Source organism: Martes martes (assembly GCF_963455335.1).
Source record: "Martes martes genome assembly, chromosome: 3".
Classification (NCBI taxonomy): domain Eukaryota; kingdom Metazoa; phylum Chordata; class Mammalia; order Carnivora; family Mustelidae; genus Martes; species Martes martes.
Window position 1 is genome coordinate 131,644,606 of NC_137890.1, and position 22,907 is coordinate 131,667,512.

At 39.4% G+C, this 22,907-nt stretch overlaps 1 protein-coding gene across 1 annotated transcript in view; it reads right to left on the minus strand.

The window, feature by feature from the left end:
- The window catches only part of CERS6 (ceramide synthase 6), a 308,042-nt gene that overhangs the window by 52,599 nt on the left and 232,536 nt on the right, over positions 1-22,907 (minus strand). Inside the window, exons 6-7 of the mRNA XM_080798654.1 lie at positions 19,775-19,867; positions 1,443-1,571 (exon numbers count right to left, since the gene is read on the minus strand). Coding sequence (XP_080654780.1) covers positions 1,443-1,571; positions 19,775-19,867 — 222 coding nt within the window. The remainder of the gene's footprint in view (positions 1-1,442; positions 1,572-19,774; positions 19,868-22,907) is intronic.

Sequence of the window (22,907 nt, forward strand, 5' to 3'; positions counted from 1 at the left end):
CTTCAAATAGTTGATAGCTGACATATCCCATTATTTGGATATTCTCAAGCATTACTGTATAATGTGAAGAAAATCATTGTGATAAAGAATATTTGTCTTTAAGCCACATGGCTGGCATTTCTGGATTGTTTTTCCTTTCTGGATAAAAGTGATAGACAAAGATTCAACCAGCCATTTCCATATGCATGAAAGTTGGTAGACAGTACAGGGTTGATTTCAAAACTGCATATTGCTGTATAAATCTCCACTTTCAAGCATACTTAGGATTTAACCAAATGATAACTGGTTTGCAGGAGACTGCCCTTATAAAACCATATTTCTCCTTTAAAAAAATATGCTAAATGAGTTTAGCTAGGACCACTTAAAAATTGTAACACCATACTATCATCCGACATAGCCCGTTAGGACTATTTTTCTATTTCATAGCCATATAAGGAAGAGAGTTCTTAAGGAAGTGCTGTGTATATTTCAAATCTTGATTAATCATCTTTATAGTAGATTCAATCGTATCATGTGGAATTTCTGCTTGTACCGTAATAATATATCATTATTTGAGAGCACCTCTATATTCACAGTGACAGTAGATACTTCAAGGGGCAGAACTGTGCAGGCCAACAAGAATAAAAACTAAGAATACAGATTCTAAGACCCACTTCTACATGAAATTCCTACTCTGGTAAGTTTATCTTTCACCAGTTACATACATGTCTTAGCATAAAGTAAAAAGACTTTTTCTCTACATAGGGGCCATAATTAAGAGTAAATGCCACATCAAAATTTTCTTTGGGATTTTATCTTTTGAAATCTGCTAGAAGCATTTTTATTTTTCTCCTTCTTTTTTTTTTTTTTTTGCTACCCTAATAATCCTAAATGATAATCTTTTAGAAAGTTTATCAAAATACAACCAATATTTCCTCAAATACTCCTTATATTTATACATGCAGAGAACACAGTTTTTATATTTACTTTAGAATTCAAATATAATTTTCACTATAAACATACTAGGATAATACATATACTGGCAATAAAATAAAAACTATGACTAATTAATTTCATCAGGATGTACAACTACCATTACTCACTAAATTCAGTTATATGTACTTCCTGGATATATCAGTGTGAAACTTACAATACCAGAAACAAAACCTATTCAAGTAATGATTTTCCAATTATAAAACATTCATTTCTTAAGTGTTAGATAGTAAAGGTTTTCATTATTCAATTAAAGAATACTAAGATGATGAACATTCTTTGTATAAAAATGTATGGACTAAAGTCTCACTTTTACCCATTTAACTTACAAAGAAACACTTTGCAGTTTCAAATCAGTCACATACTATCTTCCCCCCAGTGCCATCTAGAATAACATAGAAGAACTGATGGTCTTGGGGATTTCCTGAATACTAGATTTTGAACTCTTAAAGATGAAAGTAAAGATTTACCTCTAGAAGAGCATCAGCTGAATCGTGAAGACAGAGGACCAGGGTCCCTACTCGGGCCATATTGTTGACATACGAAAAGGAAATCAAGAAAATAGCTACAAGGTGATGCAGGAACATAATGCCAAAGTCCTTAGGGAAGGAAAAACACAGCCATGTTAGGTCTTAGAGGACGGCAATATTTCCATTCATCTCTTCTGTTATTCAACAAGTATTTCCCAAGGTTCTTAATGGACCTAGCGCCAGAGATACTAAAATGCGCAAGATGTATTTCCTACCTCTGGGAGCTCACTATAGAGTGGCAGAGACACAAAGGGGACCAGTGACTATGAAGAATGTGATAAACACCAGGATTAAGGGCAGATCATAAAGGGTGTTTTGTACGTAAACCAGAGAATTTGAAGCTATGGGAGAAATTGCCTCAGAGCTTCAAACAAAGAAAGGTATTACTTGGGTCTCTACTTTGGGAAAATCTTTAGGGCAGCACCACAGGTCCAACAGAACCACTTCTCCAACTACTGTGGCTGAGGATTCTGCATCCTTCTCCTGGAAAGCTCATTGGGAAGGCAAAATAAGAATCCTAATATGGGGCTTTTCTGATGAATCCTACACAAACAAGCCCTAAATTTTAACCCCTACCCATCCATAGCCATTAGAAAAAGAAACTGGCAAAAGTAATGATAAATGCGCCACCTTTATTTCATGTGGAGCTGCTTGTCAGCCCATGTGAAAAGATCATCTTTCTCTGACACTGATTCATCTACTGGCCATGTGGACATGGTTTGTTATGATGTGGAATTTCTGTTGCTTAGAAATACAGTCTCTCATTTACTAATATTTTTACCCTTCTTTATTTTTAAAAATTTATTTATTTACTTGAGAGAGAGAGAGAGAGCATGCACACATGAGTGGGGAGAGCAGCAGAGGGGGAGAGAGAATCTCAAGCAGACTCTCCACTGAGCTCAGAGCTCAACACACAAGCTTGTGTGGAGCTCACGACCCTGAGATCATGACTTGAGCCAAAATGACGAGTTGGATGCTTAACTGATTGAGCCACCCACATGCTCCTTCGCTCTTATTTGTAAATCTATTTCTTCCAGAGTATACTTGAACTTCTTTGGAATTTAAATGTCAACATTGGCCCTAATGGTGATCTACTTGAAGCCTTTGAAAAAGAAGGCTAATCATGTAAAGACAAATAAATTAGCCAAAATGAAAAGCATATTATGAAACTAAGAAAGAGAACAAATATATATGTATGTATGTATGTGTGTGTATGTATGTATGTGTGTGTGTGCATGTACATATATATATAAACACCTTCAATAAAAGCCATGGAATCATTATTTTATGTGTTATATCTCCTTACCTTGATACCTTTAAGTAGGCACTGAATTTGATCTAAATAACATTTTTGAATAAATTGTCAACTTGGACCCTATCAAGACAGGGTAACAACTCCCATCCTCAGGTTTGTTATTGCTGAAAATGACTGGTGTGTAGGTAGGCACAGGCTTAGCCACAGGAACCTTAGCATCTTAGGTTGAGAATGCTCTCCTGAATTTTTGGTGGTAGCAATTAGGTAGAAATATTGTGATTTCTTCTTGGCACTCAAACTGAGGACGGATTCCAAAGACCTTATTCAAAACAGACCAGTCTGGCCACCTGTTTCACTGGTGTCCCCCACCTTCTGCTGTTCTGCCATATTGTTTCTGGACATCTTCATAGTCACCATCAAGGGCTCCTTCTATGTTTGCTGCCTAATAAGGACCCTGATCTCAGCTCCCATTCCAGTGGCTGTCTTATGTCAATTATTAGAGATGGAAAAAAAAAATCAGATGTAGTTTTGACTCAAAGTCAATTAGAATGAGTCTGAAATGAAAGGATTCAAGGAAGAGCCATTCAATTTTCTTACCAGAAACTGTTAAGATAATGTTGCTTTTTTCCTATTACATATTGAATGGCATTTAGAGTATCTAGAATACCCTCCTAGTCTGTTCTGTGTAGGTTTCACAACAGAAATTCCTGGATGCATGTAAAATTCCAGCTACTTGGACTCCATTGCCAACTGTCAAAATGAGAAATGGCATCCTTACTTCAGTTCTCCATGGGAATTTCTCGCAAAATAAAATATTAGTGGTAAAAGGCCAGAAGGATTACCCTCATTAAAACATAAGTCTGTGTTCTGTATGTTGGAACTCCCTTTGCAATGATTGGGATGCAAAGACTCTTGGAAATAATGCTCAGTCTCCAGAAATTCATCTTGATGTACAAGTTTTTATGAAAGCAAAATTAACTCATTTCTCATTAGGGGGAAAAAACACTGCAAACAATAAGAAACTTGTTCTCTAAATTCCCATTCGCTGGATAAAGTACTCATAATTTCACATGGTTTCTTTTGGGAATAGTCTTAGCAACAATAAAGCAAAACACTTGTGAACCTTCTGAAAAAAGAAATAAGACCAAGATTTTAAGTGATAGCTGATTTAGATGTAGATGGGTAGTGAAGAACCATTCTCCTACACCATACACAAAGATAAACTTCAAATGGATGAAAGACCTCAGTGTGAGACAGGAATCCATCAAAATCCTACAGGGAAATAACAACCACAGCAACTTCTTTCAAGACTCGTCTCCAAAGGCAAAGGAAACAAAAGTGAAAATGAACTTTTGGGACTTCATCAAGGTCAAAAGCTTCTGCACAGCAAAGGAAACACTCAACAAAACAAAGAGGCAAACCACAGAATGGGAGAAGATATTTGCAAATGACACCGTAGATAAAGGGCTGATATCTAAGATCTATAAAGAACTTCTCAAACTCAACACCTAAAAAACAAATTATCAAGTCAAAAAATGGGCAGAAGACAAGAACAGGCACTTCTCCAAAGAAGACATACACACGGCTAACAGATGCATGAAAAATGTTCATCATCATTAGCCATCAGTGAAATTCAAATCAAAACCACATTGAGATACCACATTATACCTGTTAGAATGGCAAAAATTGACAAGGCAAGAAACAACAAATGTTGGAGAGGTTATGGAGAAAGGGGAACCCTCTTACACTGTTGGTGGGAATGGAAGTTGATACAGCCACTTTGGAAAACAGTGTGGAGGTTCCTCAAAAAATTAAAAATAGAGCTACTCTACGACTGAGCAATTGCACTACTGGGCATTTACCCCAAAGATACAGATGTAGTAAAAAGAAGGGGCATATGCACCCCAATGTTCAGAGCAGCAATGCCCACAATAGCCAAACTGTGGAAAGAGCCGAGATGCCCTTCAACAGACAAATGGATAAAGAAGATGTGGTCCATATATATAATGGAATATTACTCAGGCATCAGAAAGGATGAATACCCACCATTTACATCAACATGGATGGAATTGGAGAAGATTATGCTGAGTGAAATAAGTCAAGCAGAGAAAGTCAATTATCATACGGTTTCATTTATTTGTGGAGCATAAGGAATAGCATGGAGGACATTAGGAGAAGGGAGGGAAAAACGAAGCAGGGAGGATCAGAGCGGGAGATGAACCATGAAACACTCTACACTATGGGAAAAACCAAGGGTTTTAAAGGGGAGGGGGCGGTGGGTGAACCTGGTGATGGGTATTAAGGAGGGCATGGATTGCATGGGGCACTGGGTGTTATATACAAACAATGAATCATGGAACACTACATCAAAAACTAATGATGTACTGTATGGTGAATAATATAACACAATGAAAAAATTTAAAAAATAAAGAGAAGACATGTGAGAGAAAAAAAAAAGAATATGAAATATTTCTAAAGTACAAAGCAGGGCGCCTGGGTGGCTCAGTGGGTTAAGCCTCTGCCTTCGGCTCAGGTCATGATCCCAGGGTCCTGGGATCGAGTCCCACATCGGGCTCTCTGCTCAGCAGGGAGCCTGCTTCCCTCTCTCTCTCTGCCTGCCTCTCTGTCTACTGTGATCTCTCTCTGTCAAATAAATAAATAAAAAATCTTTAAAAAAAAAAAAAAAGTACAAGGCAAAGAAAAGACTCTTCTCAGATGCAAATGACATGTATTAGCTTTCCTGATTTTAACAAATAAAATTAATATAATAAACTTATAATAGAAAATAACCTGATTAGAAATGAGGTAATTATCACCAGGTTGCCCATTTAACAAATTTTCAAATTCTCTAAGGGAACAGACAACACCATAAAAAAAATTTTTTTTTTGAAAGAGAGAGAGAACAGAGAGTAGGGGGCTAAGGGAGAGGGAGAGAGAATCTTAAGCAGGCTCGCTGCTCAGCCCGGAGACTGACACAGGGCTTGATCTCACAACTCTGAGATATGACCTGAGCCAAATCAAGAGTTGGGTGCTTAACAGACTGAAAAGGAAAGAAAAGGAAAAGAAAGAAAGGAAAGGAACCCAGGCAACCCAGTAACACTGTAATTTAAAAATGATTTCATTATATGGCAACTACAACAACAGTTCAAATCTCTCAGGTCTATTTGTTTTGTTTTGCTTTGTTTTAAATAGTTTATTTGAACCTTCAAGGTACCTAGAAAGTTGTTTGACTTTTTACACGTTATTTACATGTACTTTTAACATGTTATTTTTCATAGAGATCAATAACACTGTCTTCCTATCTCTTCACTTGGGATTTTGCAACCTCAGGCTAAAACTCAGAGAGCTGGGGAGAAGCAAGTTGTGCAAGAAGTGGCAATGTGCTGGCAACGTGCAGGGGACAGCGGCCATGTAGGCTCCATCTCAACCACAGCCCAAATGCACAGATGGAGACAGGAGGATCTCAGACACAACTTACATATGGCAAGAAAATCCACAGGTACTTTTTCCTTTGAGGGAATATGAAAAATAGGTTCTCAACCCGTGGCTATAGCTTAAGTCCTGACTAATAGCATGAATATAAAAATAAAAATAAAAATACATAAGTATATACGCATATGTGTGTGTGCATATATATATATATTTTTATATATTTTATATTTTATATATATATTTTATTTATTTTATATATTTTAAAGAGCTAAGAAACAAGAGACTGAAAAACCATCTAGGTCTTGAGATGATGACTGAAATAAAAGTATATTCACAGTGATTTACAGGAATCAGTTGATTCTGATTTGCCCCATATGAGGTAATTTGAGGAAAATTATACCGTTCTCTTACTCACGCATGGTGTGAAAAGTTCACAGAAGGTATTTAAAAATGTCAACCTTTGGGTATCTGCAGTCTTCCTCAATTTATTTGGCTGTTTTATTTTTAACTGGCCTCGAATATTGGTGTACTATAAAGGGAACTGGTTAAATGTGCCATTAAAAAAAAAAGATATTTCAAGTAACAACGCTCTTCAAAAACTGTAACTTGAATTCACTGTCATTCTCATGGAGAGCCTATGCATGTTAGGGTAAATATTCATGCGAAAATGTAGGAAGGGATAAAAAAGTGTGATTGATTTGAGAAATATTTGTTCAATTATAAAATGGAGTAGTTCTGACAGAAATTATTCAGCTATCCCTTCTCTAAATTTCAATCCATGAATAAAACTTCATTTACACTAAATCTATAGTCACATTTATTTCAACACTTTTTTTCCCAACAGACTAGATTTTTCTACCTTTGAACTAAACATATACGGACTGAGGTCTTTGTGGAAGAGAACTGTCGCATATGGACAGCATTCTAAAAACAAGCTGTGTGCCAAGAAATTGATTAAAGACATTGAACTTACTATTGCTACTATCAAAATGTTTGAAATATATGTCCTGATGTGATTTAAATACCTCTACTAGCCATTCTCAAATCTGACATCCTAACTAACTATTCAGCAAATACAAACATCTAGACCACTCCAGCTTAGAGCAGAGAATGGCACAATATGACCCCCAAGTCAAATCTGGTTCTCCATTTATTTTTGTAAATAAAGTTTTATTAGAACACTGTCACATTCATTTGTTTAGCCAATGTCTGTCGCAGTGTTCTTCCTACAGTTGAGTGCTTGCAACAGAGCTGTGTGGCCTGCAAGTTTAAGATATTTACTACCTGCTCTTCACAGAAAAGTCTGATGGCCCTGAACTTAGGGCCAATCTAAGGACATATTTTGGGAAACTTAAGTCATGTTATCAGAGGTGTAACAACTGCATAGTGTCATGTTCAACTTCATCACATTTTCTTCAGATAAAGGTTTACAAGAGATTTAATTTTCATAGCTGTTCAATAAGATATTACTCTTAATAATCAGTAAGTAATCAATAAGATATTACCCTTAAAATTCAGATAAACTATAAAAAAAGTTTTGGCAGACATAGCTATTAAAATTCTCATGAAAAATTACAACTACAACTTCAAGAAATTTGAAAATCAAGAAATTTTTTCACCAGTTTTTAAAACAAAAGCTGTCTGTCCGGAGGCAATATTACTTTCCCTACTGCTAGACGTACTATTACTTTATAGCTTCTGGGAACATATATAAAGTGAAATAAAGAACCGCCGTGTAAGCAGTGTTTACCCAATCTTTCTCCTGTGTAACATTTATGATACCATTTCAAGATCAAGAACTCATAATCTTGTCTCCTATGAATTATTTAGTTAATATTTAATCTTTAATTGATTTTATTACTATGGAAAGGATACAATAAAATTTTATTTCTACAACAGAAAATAGTAAGATAGTGCCACTAATTCCTTTCCAGTGTGCCTGGCCAGAGAGCAGAACATTAATTTGTAACTCTGTGGAGTCCTCCTCCACCCTTTCTTTTCCTTTCCCCGTCAAAAGAACACTCTACAAATACACCATGCTTTCAAGCGACATAGATATTTTTCTTAATTATATACATATGTTTTTTTTTTCTCATTGAACTTTGGGTCTTCAGAAATTTTCATCCCTGGTAGTTCTTGCCACATCCCAAGTACTTGGAGTTGGAGGCCTTTTATATACACCTACTGGGCTCTGTTTAAGTTATACTTGCCCACTCACACTAACTTGTACAGCTTTTAATGCTAGGAGGGTCACTTCTGAGAGATTTAAAATATACTCGTGATGCATAGGTTTCAGACTTTATTCTCTCTCCCTCTTTCAATATCCCTGAGGACAAAAGCAATGGTATTGAGTAAACCCATTCATGTTGAAAACATCCAGAATGATCAGTAGGGGGCAGACTGTACTCGAGTAAAATCAGAAACATCCCAGGACTCGAAAGTCATCACCTTCCTCTTTACTGCAAAGCCCTTGATACACAAAATGACAATGGCAATCAAGGACTCAATTTTGTGCTTTAGATGAAGATGAAAAATGTCTTCTTCAGGTCAACCAAGTCAGGATGATGCTGTGAGCTGTCGGAAGGGGTTCAGAGGAACGCTTACTGTTCCCATTGGCCTTATCTCTTGTCTTCTAACTCCTAGTCCCTTCAGCAGCTGGAGCTCCCCACTCTAGTTCACAAATAGCCAGAACTCTGCCAGCAGAATTCACCTGTCAAGCTTCTTCTTGCTCCCATGCAGGCTATGGCCATGCAATTTTTTTTGTTTGTTTGTTTGTTTTGTGGCTGGAACCCTGGTGTATCTCTTCTCTTCTCCAAGACCCACTCCATTTGGACTACCTGGTGAACTCCCATCTACCTTCCAATAAGGCTCATTAATTCTCAAGCTCCAAAGGCTTTGTCTGACACTGTGATTTAGTCACCTAAAGCAAGTACTATTAGAACTGCATTTTATAATTAAACCAAGGCACAGAGATGCAATGTAATTCTTCCAAAGTCACACAAAAGAACAGGCTAGAGCCAGACCTGAATTGGGTTGCATGTGACTCCACAGCCCATCTCTAACTACGTGGCAGACGGCTGCTCAGAAACAGATGTGAGAAATGAGGACTGTGAGGAAGAGAGTCCTAGAGAAAGGACACTCCTGAAAACACACAGAAGTGAGAGACTAACAAATGGAACACAGTCCATACCCAGAAGGCAGGAAGAGAAGGGAACCAAGAGCAAAGATACAGAGTTAGCCGTGAGTGGAAAGGGAGCCCCTCCTTAGGAGGCCAAAATTAAGGATGTGGGAGTCAGTCTATTGGTATTTATGTGGATAGAAACAGAGGGAATTTTGGAGTTGGGGAGAGAGTTAGAGCGATGATAAACCACTTGGGTCCCAAGACCCAAGTGGGTGTTTTCCCAAGACATCAAGGATGACTTGAGAACAACTCCTCAGAGGAAGCTGAACGACTGAACCTCCCCCATGAAAGTGGAACCTTCCAAGTGCCAATGGCACCTCCTGGGAGAGCGAGGGACTCCAGAGGCCCTGGACCTAAAGACCCAGAACCCTAGACCAGCAGCATGGCGTAGATCCTGGGGTGTGGGTCTCCCTGCAGTGCAGCAATGCTGCGGCCCTATGTGCCACACGGGAAGAAGAGGATCCTGGCCGTCACCCCCTGCACTGCGGACAGAGATACAGGCTGCTGCCAAGCCCCCACGACTGCCCAGTGCCTGGGTGTTGGGATGTGACAGCTGAAGAGGTTTTAGAGCCCTCCCCCGGCAAGGCACCTGGGGAGTCTGAGTGCCAGAGGAAGCCACTAGTTAAGGCAGCCTTTGAATAAAATCCTGTAAAATTGCCCCATAAAGCATACTCCTTTTCTAGGCGACAATGTCCCATTGTTCTCTCCCCAGCCTGCACACAGCAATGGGTTGCAATGTTCTGACCACAGGTGGTAGCTTATTAAAATCAGCCGCCTCTTCTTCCCTTCTTCTCATGAGAAGACACAATAGTGAGAAAGGACAGGCGTAAGGCCCGAGAGTCTGAGATATGTGCCTCAGAACTTGGACGGCAAGGTGGTGCTACTCCAGTCAGACACGGGCACACAGGAGTGTGAAGGAGACGTCAAGTGGCTTGCCCGACTGTGTCTCCAAGGAGCAGCTCTGAGGTGACACGGAGAGAGAATACCAGGTTGCACTCCACCCTTCTTGGGATCTTGGGTGTCCTCTGGCATGATTTGAGGTTTTTTGTTTTTTTAAGATTTTATTTATTCATTTGCCAGGGAGAGAGAGAGAGAGTACAACCAGGGAGAGTAGCAGGCAGAGGGAGAGGGAGAAGCAGGCTCTCTGCTGAGCAGGGAGCTGGATGCAGGACTCGATCCCACGACCCTGGGATTATGACCTGAATGGAAGGCAGACACTTTATGAACTAAACCACCCAGATATTCCTAGCTTTTCAAACTAAGAAAGGACACATTGATACCAGCTGGGGTCCTTGAAGTTCTAGCTCTAGAAAATACTTAAGTAATCTATGCCAGCAGTTCTTGCAGGTTTTCGTCTCAGAACACTTATATTTTCAAAAATCACTGAGGACATCCAAAAGTGTTTGTTGATGTGAGCTATATCTCTTTAGCCTTTGTCACAGTAGACATTAAAACTGAGAAATCTGAAAAACATTTATTAATTTAAGTAAAATCTATTACATGTTAATGAACATAAATATTTTCCTGAAAAATAACATATTTTCCAAAATTAAAAAAATGGTGAGGGGAGTGGCAGTGGCAAAGAGATTATTGCAAATCTCTTTGATGTCTGGTTTAAGACAGGAGAGCTGGATTCTCTTCAATGGCTGATACATTCAAATTATTGCCCTAAGTTATTCTAGTTGAAGTATATAAAGAAAATCTAGCACCAAACAGTTGGAAAAGGGAGAAGTATCTTGACAGTCTTTTCACATAGTTATGAATATTTTTCTTTGATATTGTACCCGAATTTGACAAGTGGGATATTCTTAAAGGTTAGGTACAATGTAGAATCTAAAACTGTACCAATACCCTTTTCATATTCTTTTACATTTAATTCCTTTGGTTTGCCTTGACCTTTGAATGGATATTTTACTCATGTATGACTTTGTAGCATCATGCATTAGTCATCTGGAAAATACTGGTTCACCGAGTTAGTATTTTTAAAAACCAATTTTATCAATATCCCTACCAAACTCATCAGGTAAGTCTTTATGGGTTGGGATGTTATCAAGATCTCACTGGTGGACAGGGGTCTTCCAAAGATCTAATTTTTGCTTGAAGGCTTGAGGGGTTTTTTTTTGCATTAACATATAATGTATGTATATATATACATATGTACACATATATGTATGTATATAATATATTATTTGTTTCAGGGGCACAGGTCTCTGATTCATCCGTCTTACACAATTCACAGTGCTCACCATAGCACATACCCTCCCCAATGTCCATAACCCACCCACCCCATCCCTCCCATCCCCCTCCACTCCAGCAACCCCCAGTTTGTTTCCTGGGATTCAGAGTCTCTTATGGTTTGTCTTCCTCTCTGGTTTCCTCTTGTTTCATTTTCCCTCCCTTCCCCTATGATCCTGTCTTGTTTCTCAAATTCCTCCTATCAGTGAGATCATATGATAATTGTCTTTCTCTGAAGGACTTATTTTGCTTAGCATAATACCCTCTAGTTCCATCCACATTGTTGCAAATGGCACGATTGCATTTTTGAAGGCTGCATAATATTCCTGTGTGTGTGTGTGTGTGTGTGTGTGTGTGTGTGTGTGTGTACACCACATCTTCTTTATCCATTCATCTGTTGATGGACATCTAGGTTCTTTCCATAGTTTGGCTATTGTGGACATTGCTGCTATAAACATTCGGGTGCACGTGCCCCTTTGGATCACTACATTTGTATCTTTAGGGTAAATACCCAGTAGTGCAATTGCTGGGTCATAGGGTAGCTCTATTTTCAACTTTTTGAGGTACCTCCATACTGTTTTCCAGAGTGGTTCCCCTTCCAGGAGGGTTCCCCTTCCTCCACATCCTCACCAACATCTGTTGTTTGCTGACTGGTTAATTTCAGCCATTCTGACTGGTGTGAGGTGGGATCTCACTGTGGTTTTTATTTGTATTTCTCTGATGACGGCTTGGTTTTTATCATTGACAACAAATAACGTCAATTTTCTTCTTGAAATAGTTTGGCAAAGTTACTTTGTGCATTAAAAAAAAATGACTATCAAATATACAAGTTGGAATAACCAAAATTTGTCAGTCATTCTTCCAAGTAAAAATGAAATTTACGGGAGAAAAAGAGCAGCTTATTCAGCTCACAACACAAAGCACTAAGTGCATGTGATTTTTCTCAACACACTATTTGGACACTGTCAGGCAGCCAAAGTTCTTTACGCCTACTTCCCATTTTATCACACAAGATATTTTTAAGTGTATACTCAGGAATAGAGAGTAAATAAAATTAACACTTTTAATGCTTCACCGAGAACCTTCTTAACTGAAACTGACATTGTTTCTTCCTAAGCATGTAGCAGTGAAGAATACGACTACTAGTACCATTTGGGGACGCTGCCTGCAACTTTGCCCACTCTTACTTCTGGACTACAAGTATAATTTCAACATAGTCAGGAAGGCAAATGTCATCTTAGTATTATTATGGAAACAGTTTTCACCTTGCAGACCTCCATGGGTCCACAGACTACACTTTGAGAACCGCTGATCTAGAAAAATGATTTCCCAAATCATTTAAGGAAATGATAATTAGCCATATTATTAGTAATAGCTGCACTAGTCAGGATAAACAGGATTCCACGTCAAAAACAAAGCCTTTAAAACCTCAGTGGTTTAAAACAAAAGCTTGTTTCCTATACACTGCATGTTACCTTGGGCGGGGGTAGGGGGTTGCTGGTACTTTGCTCACCACAGTCACTCAGGGACCCAGGCTGATGGAGCAGCCCCCATCTCAGATGTTATCCATCACAATACTACAGGGAAAAGAGACACTAGACGGTCTCACTGCTAATTAAATACCTCAAAGTGATTTAAGTCAATTCTGCTCCCAGCCTACCAGTCACCTGGCCCCATCCAACCGCAAAAGGGGGCAAGGCTGAGAAGTACAATCCTACAAGTGCCTGGGGGTAGAGAGGGGTTAATATTTGGTGAACCAAGTTAATTACCACAGTGATAGTTAACATTTATTGAGCATTTACTCTGTGCCAAGCACTGTTCAAAGAGTATGTATTATTTATTTATGCTCATAAAACCCCCATGAGTTAGATTACATGAACCCCATTCTTTGGATCAGGAAACCAAGGCACAGAGAAGTAAAGTAATGCGCTCAAGGTCATTCCACATTAGGAAGGGTGCTGAGCAGGCAGATGGACTTCAGAGCCCAAGACTTTAACTTCTAAGCCAAAATGCCCATAATTGTTCCCCGGCCTAGAACAAACTGAGAAAAATAATAACATTTTCATAAAGATAAATTTAAAGAACTGTCCTTTATTACAAGGTGTCCTTTCTCCTTTAAAATGTTAAAATTTCCCTTCCTTTATGAATTGAGGGTGATTAAGTAGCAGGCGTTTTTACAATCTCCTTACTAGGCAAAGTAAAAGGTTGGCAACCTTAAGTTAATTCTTCTTTCTAATTATTTTTGCTAATTTTAATTGACCAAAAATATAATAATTTGGGACCACTGGCTTTGGGGGTTTTTGTTTGTTGGCCGGGTTTAGTGCTATGTGTTGATTCAACCAAATTTTGGTCATTATGTGCTAGTTAATGTTCTAAGCTCTATTCGTCAAGCATTTTATCAGTTTTCATGGATATTACTTCATTTAATTCCACGCAGTCCTGCTTTCTTATAAGGAAGATTATTGCATGTATTTTCTTTCACCTTAAAACTAACTGAAGCAGGAAAGATCTGGAGCCAGGCAAGCCTCTACTCATAGCAACGGGCCAGTTACTCCCTGCAAAAGTTACCAGAGGGCAAAACCAAGCCCGTCAATAAGTTTCTTGCTAAACTTAACCATCATAACTTTCTCTGTTAGGAATCTTTTACAGGATGTAGTTTTTCTCTCAGGTTAAAGACCAAAAGAGCAACAAGCTGACTTCACCAGCTGGGCCCTGGAACGTGGCCATGGATGGTTTCCTACAAGGACTCCGAACACGAGCAGCGTTTATTGGCCAAGAGCCCAGGCTTTCGAGCCAAACAGCAGCTTAGTTAAAAGGGACATAGGGCTTAGACATGAGCAAGCTGTTCCGAGCTCCAACACATTTATTAGTTTCTCTTGGAAAATTCAGATGTGCAGGAGAAACACTCATTGCAAACAGGTGCTAAAGAACAGAATTTTAATAAAAATTAAGCCTTGGGATATAAAAGATGTTTCCAATAATGCTGAATACTGAGAGTACACCTGTTGTTTTAATAAGATACCTTAATAATTTTGGGTTCACAGAAGAAGGAAGGAAAACAGGAAGGAAGGGAAGAAATGGAGGGAAGAAAGAAGAAAAAGGTAAGTAAGATAAAATTCTCAAAATATCATGGTAGCACATAATAGAATATCTAAATTATAAGTCCATTATACCAAATGACTACATCCGGGCCTGTCCTTTCCCTCTGGAGAGGTTAATAATAATATGGCTCATCACTCACCAAATAAGTACCAACCCTGGAAAGGATCAAGAGAGAGGCATTTGGAAATAGAGCAACTAAGAACAAAAAAAAAAAAAAAAAAAAAGTTGGCAATACTAGGATACTTCAAGGGAAAAAGCGTTTATGAATGTAAAAGCCACTTTAGAAAGACTTATGAACTCATTAAGTCACAAAAAATGATTTCTAAACCTCACTTCAGTTATTGATTTTTAACAGTCTGAGGCATGCATTCAGATTCAACATTTATAAATTCTGGCCCCTATTTGAAATGGCCATTCAAGTTCCTTGTCATTTAATAGGGGAACTAAAGAAACATTCTTTACAACTTTCTATTCAAACCCTGTGAAAAGCCCTCCATCCTGTGTTGTTGATGGGTGTCTTCAGACAGCTCTATTTTATAGTGAGGAGGCAGGCTGTTGTTATAGGGTTCAGTTAATAGTTGGTAGGGATAATACAAGATAGGGAATGTATCTGGCGGCCAGGATATTGGACTAATCCTCACTGATGGATGGCACAGCAGATCCTCCAGGCATCAGTGCGATGGAGAGGGAACAGTCAAGAACCTACAGTGACAGTCAGCAAGACGCAAAGGAGAAACGCGAGAGCTGCGATTCACTAAGGAGAGATGGCAATGGGGAAAAAGGCCTTCCTTGTTAAAACCTGTGCTGATTTGGAAAACAGTGTGGAGACTCCTTAAGAAATTAAAAATAGAGCTTCCCTATGACACTGCAATTGCACTACTGGGTATTTACCCCAAAAGATACAGATGCAGTGAAAAGAAGGGACACCTGTACCCCAAAGTTCATAGCAGCAATGGCCACAGTCACCAAACTGTGGAGAGAACCAAGATGCCCTTCAACAGATGAATGGATAAAGAAGATATGGTCCATACATACAATGGAGTATATGCCTCCATCAGAAAGGATGAAAACCCAACTTTTGTATCAACATAGACAGAACTGGAGGAGATTATGTTGAGTGAAATAAGTCAAGCAGAGAGAGCCAATTATCAAATGGTTTCACTTACTTGTGGAGCATAAGGAATAACACAGAGGACATTGGGAGTTGGAGAGAAGTGAGTTGGGGGAAATTGGAGGGGGAGACAGAGACAAACCCTGAGAGACTGCGGACTCAGAAACAAACAGGGTTTTAGAGGGGAGGAGGTGGAAGGTTAGGTGAGCTTGGTGGTGGGTATTATGGAGGGCACGTATTGCATGCAGCACTGGGTATGGTGCATAAACAACGAATTTGGGAACACTGAAAAGAAATAAAATAAAATAAAATAGAAATAAATAAAAATAAAATAAATAAAATAAATAAAAATAAAATAAAATAAAACCTGTGCTGAGTACTACACAGGTCTGGTGGTGACTAACTTCCCACTCTGTGCAAAGAAGAATAAACCAACTGCATCAGGAATGTCCAAAGGTACTCTGACCAGCTGAAGAAGGGAGAGGGGCCATGTGTTTAAAACAAGCTATTGGCGTTGACTAAGAAAAAAACAGAGATGTCATTGCAAAACACTGAAAATACGTACCAGCCTGAGATCCGTTCCACGAACTTCACTGTAAAATCACTCTTCTTATACATAGGTGGTTTCCACATGGAGGCAAGATATGTTTAAACCATACAACACGATATACTTCAACCCTAGAAAATTATCCCCTTATGATAGCTATTAGCTAATGGTCACTTGACTTCAAACAATGAAGACTTTATGAGTCCTTTTGGCTCACTGAAGATACATGTTAAATGCACATTGAGAAAGTTCAAGCAAACAGAAGGGGTTTGGTGACTTTTGGTATGTAATGTCTCACTGGGTTTAGGAGCCGAGTACAGTTATAGTCTTGCTTTTATTAATCTATTTGACTCTAGATGGCACAGCTAATTCTCAGTAAGCAAAAGAGAAACCACTAAAAATGGCAAAGAGCTGCAAAAGGGTTACTACCTCTAATGTCAGGCGCAAGGCAAGGCAAGGCAATACAAGAATTGCTTACATGTCTAATCTCAGAGCAAATCACAGAAACTCGCTGGGTAAATTAGGGCTCTAATTCATTCCCACACAGCACAACCTTGAAATAGACACTCTGTTTATCAATTTTCCCAGCTACAAAATGGGAAGATATTCAACCCTCCTTTTTTTTTTTAATGTAAGTTTTTTCTGTAGCTACCTGGAAAAAAGTGCTTCACAAAAGAAAACAAAATGCACATTACTCAGCCTTATAAAGGAAAGACATTCTGACACAGGCTACAGCACAGGTGATCCCAACGATATTATGCTAAGTGAGATAAGCCAGCCACAAAATGACAAATACGGTACAATTCCACTTATATGAGGTACATAGAGACAGAGAGTGGAATGGTGGCAGTCAGGGGCTGGGGGGATGAGACAATGGGGGGAATTATTGTTTAAAAGGTACAGAGTTTCAGTTATGCAAGATGGAAAGAGTTCTGGAAACTGGTCGCACAACCGTGTGAATATGTAGAAAACTTCTGAACTACACACTTTCAAATGGTTAAGAAGGTACAATCTTATGTTTTGTATTTCTACCACAGTTAAAGGTTTAAAAAAACAAAGGAGTAAAATGCACAATAAGCCTAGCACTGTGCCTAGCACGAGGACAAGTATTAAGGACAGGAATGAAGAAGGCTCTTCACGTAAGACAGATGAGATCTAATCTGACTGGCCTACCACCACTGGGTTATCTTTAAACATTTCCAGAAAGTGACCCAGCGTGGTACAATGAGGAAGGAACCACAAAAGATAGTTGTCAATGAGTTATCTGCTCTGCCAAGCTCTAGCCCTCACAGGGACCATTCCCTTCTGAGAATCAAACAACAGACATCTCATGCAGGCGGTGCAGCCACACAGTGTAAGGAAAGACAGCTTTGGGCCAGCCCAGAGAGCCTGTGTTGAAGGAGAGGAGCCGCTATGCCCCTGGGGGAAGGGACTGCAGGTAGCAGGGACATGGGCTCGTACGTGTTCTTCTGCAGCCACTTGGATACCGCGTGGTAACGCAGCAGCTTACTGATCTAACCAAGGAAGTTACACTGTTCCGGTCTTGTGCTCCTTGACAACACATAGTTCTGTTTACAGAGGACTTTGGAAGGTATTCCATTAGTAAGTCAGAAGACATTTTGATGAGTCCATTTACTCATTCACCCCAAACTTACTGATCCCCATCACCAGCAGGTGCACTGATGGCCATGGTACAAAGATAAACATATCTTGCTCTTTCACCCTTCAAGTCTGGGGAAGGGACAGAGGCAGGCCACCAGGTCACAGTTCATTTAAGAATGTAGTATTTTCACGATGTATTTTGAGGTTAGATAACTCTAATTAATGAAAAACTCATTCGTGGGGCTGGGACACTGAAAGCTTACCCTCTCTCAGGGGCTATAAATATAGTTAAAAAATAGAACATGTACACATTGGGCACTTGTAAACTAAACCCACAAGAAAGAGTGGTCAAAAATCCTGGAGGAATTGAATTAGCCTTCAAAGAAGAGATTACTTTAGACTAGGCTAGGTTTGGGAAAAGGGAAATAGGATATATTCTAGCCAAGGTAAGGTCTTGTTTAAAAAAAAAAAAAAAGGTGCATGAAAAAAATTATGTGCTAACTGTGATGAGAAGATACTCTTGCTAGGACATATGTGTGTGTCAGAGGGGGAGGCTGGAGGATGGTGATGAGACTGGAGAAGTACCTTTGAATCATGTTGACTGGCTTTGTCCTGAAGGTTTTAGAAATACAACTTAGGTGGCAGGTAAGCAAGAACGACTGTTTAGATAGGATTATTTACAAGGTTATTGAAACAGATTAAGCAAAAAAGTAGAGATGGCTCTAAGTAAATGTGTCCATGGTATTAAGAGTTCAAGTATAAGGAAAAGCAAAGAGGAGACCAAAGGAAAACCCTAGCTTGTGTGACTTCTGGTTCCCAGAAGAACCAAAAGACTAGGGGATGATCATGTCTTCAGCTAGAAATACTTTGCATTCACAAAAGGAGGATAAACAATAAATGCTTCAACTGGATCTTGGAGTTGATGGGAAGATTAAACGAGAAAATAAATACAAAGAACATATTACTATTACTTATGCCTAGATTTGTGGAAGTGTGGACCTGGAGGGAACCCAGGGCCAAAGAGAAACGTTTGGGAGCTCTTGGTACATGAGTCATGGTTGGTAATGCTGGAAGGTATAAGCTGATCATCCCGGAGATGATGTCCTGTCATCCAGGACTAGACCCTGTGCAGATGAGCGCATGAGGCACTGGGCTGCGGGGCCCCGAAGACGACTTTGAAGGAATGATCCAAATATGGGAGTCTGGAGAAAATGGTATGATGGAAAAATTATAAGCAGTAGCTAGCCAGAAGTGTCTACTCTTCCCAGAAGCTGGTAGGATGAGAGCTGGAAGGGGTGGGTTTGAACGCTGAGGAGTTCAAGGCAAAAGCCAGTCCGGTGAGGGGGACGGGTGGAGGCTGACCACAGTTCAGGGAGCCAAGTTGTATTTTCATGATGTATTTGGAAGTTGGATAATTCTAATTAAGGAAAAATTCATTCATGGGGCTGGGACACTGAGAATTTACTCTCTCCCAAGGGCTACAAATACAATTTTTCTTCTTTATTTAATCTGAAGAACAGAGAGCTTTGTGAATCAGAGAGAGAGAAATTGCTGCTGTTTGGATTCATTGGTATATTTTTTCACGGAGAAAAGAACACCAGGTTTGGAGGAAGGAGGGAAGAGCCGATGTGAAAAAAACATAAAGCGCCACAAGCAAAACAAGGACCTCTCTGTGGTAACGTAGAAAGCAGGACTAAGCTAGCCCTGCCAGAGAACAGGAGTGAGTGCCTTTGAGACTCGACACCCATCTGCCAGGGGCCACCCAGCACACATATCTGCAAGCATTTCACAGCCCAACCACTCTTACCTTTCTTTTGATATCAGTGAACTGGGAAAACATTAAAGACCAATAAAACGACAGCTCCAGGATATAATAGTAGTGAAGGTCAGTTGTGAGTGGCTGAGGATCAAAGGAAAAAAAGGAAAGATTAATAGTTAATAGGAAACCAATTCGTGTCCCCAGCATCTCAAGCTCAGGGCTGCAAAGGGACATGGTGTTACGCCTCCAGAATCCCAGCCCCATTCTCTCTGCGGAGAAGAAGGGCTTTGAAGCAAGCCTCTGATCTGCAGCGTGATGGCCTTAAGTTTTGTTTCAGCCCCAACCAAAAGAGTGTCAGTGAGTAGGAACATTTGGTACCCAATTCACTATTTATTTTAACAACAAGATTTATAGTTCCTTGATATAAGAACCTGTAAGATTCCTTGGGCAACCTGAAAAAAACAAAAAACAAACAACAAACAGCAACAATAAAACCAACCACATACACAAAAAGAATAACTCTGGGAAGTGCTGTGAAATTCCATAGTACAGGGGCAATGGAGGTAGGTGTCAGAAACTGGGGTGTCAGATGGGTCATGGAGGCAGAGTTTCAAGTTCTGCATTAATCAGAGCTTTCTTGGTATTAGGAAATGTTCCATACGTTGTAAATATCAAAAAAAAGGTAACTCAAAAATATTTATTAAAAGACACAGGGAAAAGGAAGCTGCCAAGAAATACCGGGCTAGGCCCCCAGCCAGGAAATCTGAGACCAAGTCTCGGCTCCATAGCTCAGTAGGTATAAAATCTGGGCCTTAATTTACTTATTGTAAAATGGAGGTGACACCTGCTCTATCTGCCTCAGAGGTCCAGGAATGGGGAGGGGTTCAGGGAGGCAGCAGAAGTCAGGAATATTTATTGTATTTACTAAGCTATAATGAAATATCTGACTTTACCAGAAGACCTTTGAAATGCATCATCTCCAAGCTACCCACAATGTAGCCGTATATACAGTAACTACAATTGAAACTTTAATGCTCTGTGAACTAATAGCAGCATAACAAATGACTTTCACGAGAAGCAGGCACTCGATTAACTACTAAGTCTACCAGCTTTATGCACTGGCACTAAAGAAAATAGTTGTCTCTCCCACTGAGCTTTGGCAACAATGAGGGGACAGGACGCTGTCCCACCAGCGATCCCCAAGCTCTGAGAGACAATGAGTATCAGTGTGTTTATCAAACTCAGCACCACCCCAGGGAGCATATATTTTCCACTGAATTGTCCTTTTAAAAATTTGCAGGCATTAGCAGTAAGGGATAGGTATTCAGGTCAGACACATGGCAGCAATGAGTCTAGAAAATAGGGCACCGGCTTTAGGACCTTTGGAGCCAAGGTTAAATTTCAGTTTTAATGAGATTTCCTGCACCACCACCTGGGAAAAGCCATGGAGGGCTAGAAGACAAGTGAGAGCACATCTAGAAACCACTGAATTCGTAAGAGCATCACATTACAAAACTGCCACATTCAGGGAGTGCTCTGCAGCTGACAAGGCTTACCTGCATGTTAATTTCTTTGACTCTCATAAAAACCCTATGGAATTAGTACCATCATTTTCTAGATGGTATAGTTGACTGGCAATTGCCAGCAGTTGGTTTGGTTGAAAGGTCAATCACTGGTCTTCTGGGTAGTGAGGCTCCGTGACTACCATGTTAGGGCTTCTCATTCCCAACTTGGGCTCTTTATGACAAACTAAACAGGCCCAACTAAGGCCACTTTCCATTATTTTTTAAACTTAAAATATACACATGTATATAAAAATCATCATATCATAAGTTACATATATACTAATACACAAGGAGCAGTGCGCCTTTAATAAAATTGCAACAGACCACTACTCTCAACTAAATATATGTCCAGTTATTTAGTATACATGTTGAAGACATAATAAATATGCTTCATGAGCATGATCTGTCTTTAAAAGTACCCTTAAATCGCTTCTCGGCCTTTTGGCTAAGATCAAGTGTAGTAAAAGTACCCTTAAGGCCTGAGACTGACTCTGAAGTGTAATCTATATACTTATGGAGACACAGCTACCAACAATGCACTCTAATTACCCACATATTACATGCTTTTTTTTCCCCACACATACAGAAAGAAAGAGCTGATTTTTTTTTTTTTTATTAGAATACAGAGTTTATCAAAGATGACCACTGTTCCTATGAGAGATCATGAACTGGTCCTAGATTTGGGGGGCTAATGTCAAATTATTCATTTATAAGCAAGGATGTCTTAGCAGAAGACAATCTTGATCTGAATTCCCACACACAGTATCTTTCCTTCTATGCTAATGATGTTTCTTATTTTTACTTTATTATTGTTATCATTTTTTAAAGACTTTATTATTTGAGAGAGAGAGAGTTAGAGTGAAAGTGAGTGAGAGAGTGAGAGAGAATGAGAACAGGGGAAGGACAGAGGTAGAAGCAGGCTCCCCACTGAGCAAGGAGCCCAAAATGGGACTCAATCCCAGGACCTGGGGATCATGACCCAAGCCAAAGGCAGACACTTAACCGACTGAGCCACCCAGGCACCCCCATTTTATTATTTTTTTTAAAGATTTATTTTAGTTCATTTTATTTTTAACTAATCTCTATAATCAACGTGGGACTCAAACTTACAACCCCAAAATCAAGAGTCATGTGCTCTACCGAGTCAGGCAGGCACCCCAATGTTTCTTATTTTTAAACATAATTATCTATCAGACCCTCAAATTTTCATGTTAAATCTCTAGTTTTGTCTGTGAAATGGTCAGCAACTACAGTTTTGGGCCACTGCCCCAGCAACTAATTATCTCAGAAAAAAGCAATTCCTTAGCTCTAGCCATAAGTGTGAAAGTTATTTCAGATTACGTCATCATTATAAAGAGTGGGTATTACATTTCATGTGATGTTTGTCTCAATGGTGTTCATAGGACAGAATTTACCTCACAAATGCAGTGCATTGGAGCAGCTGCCACCTCCACATGTGAGTTACGGTTTCTAGAAGATTCTAGATATATAAATAGAATTCTAGATATATTTGGATTTTTCCACTCAATATGCTATTACAGGACACAAAGAGAGGTGTAATGACAATATCCCAAGTAGGTAAGATAGTAAAACAGCAGTGGAGCCCGAGATTTGCA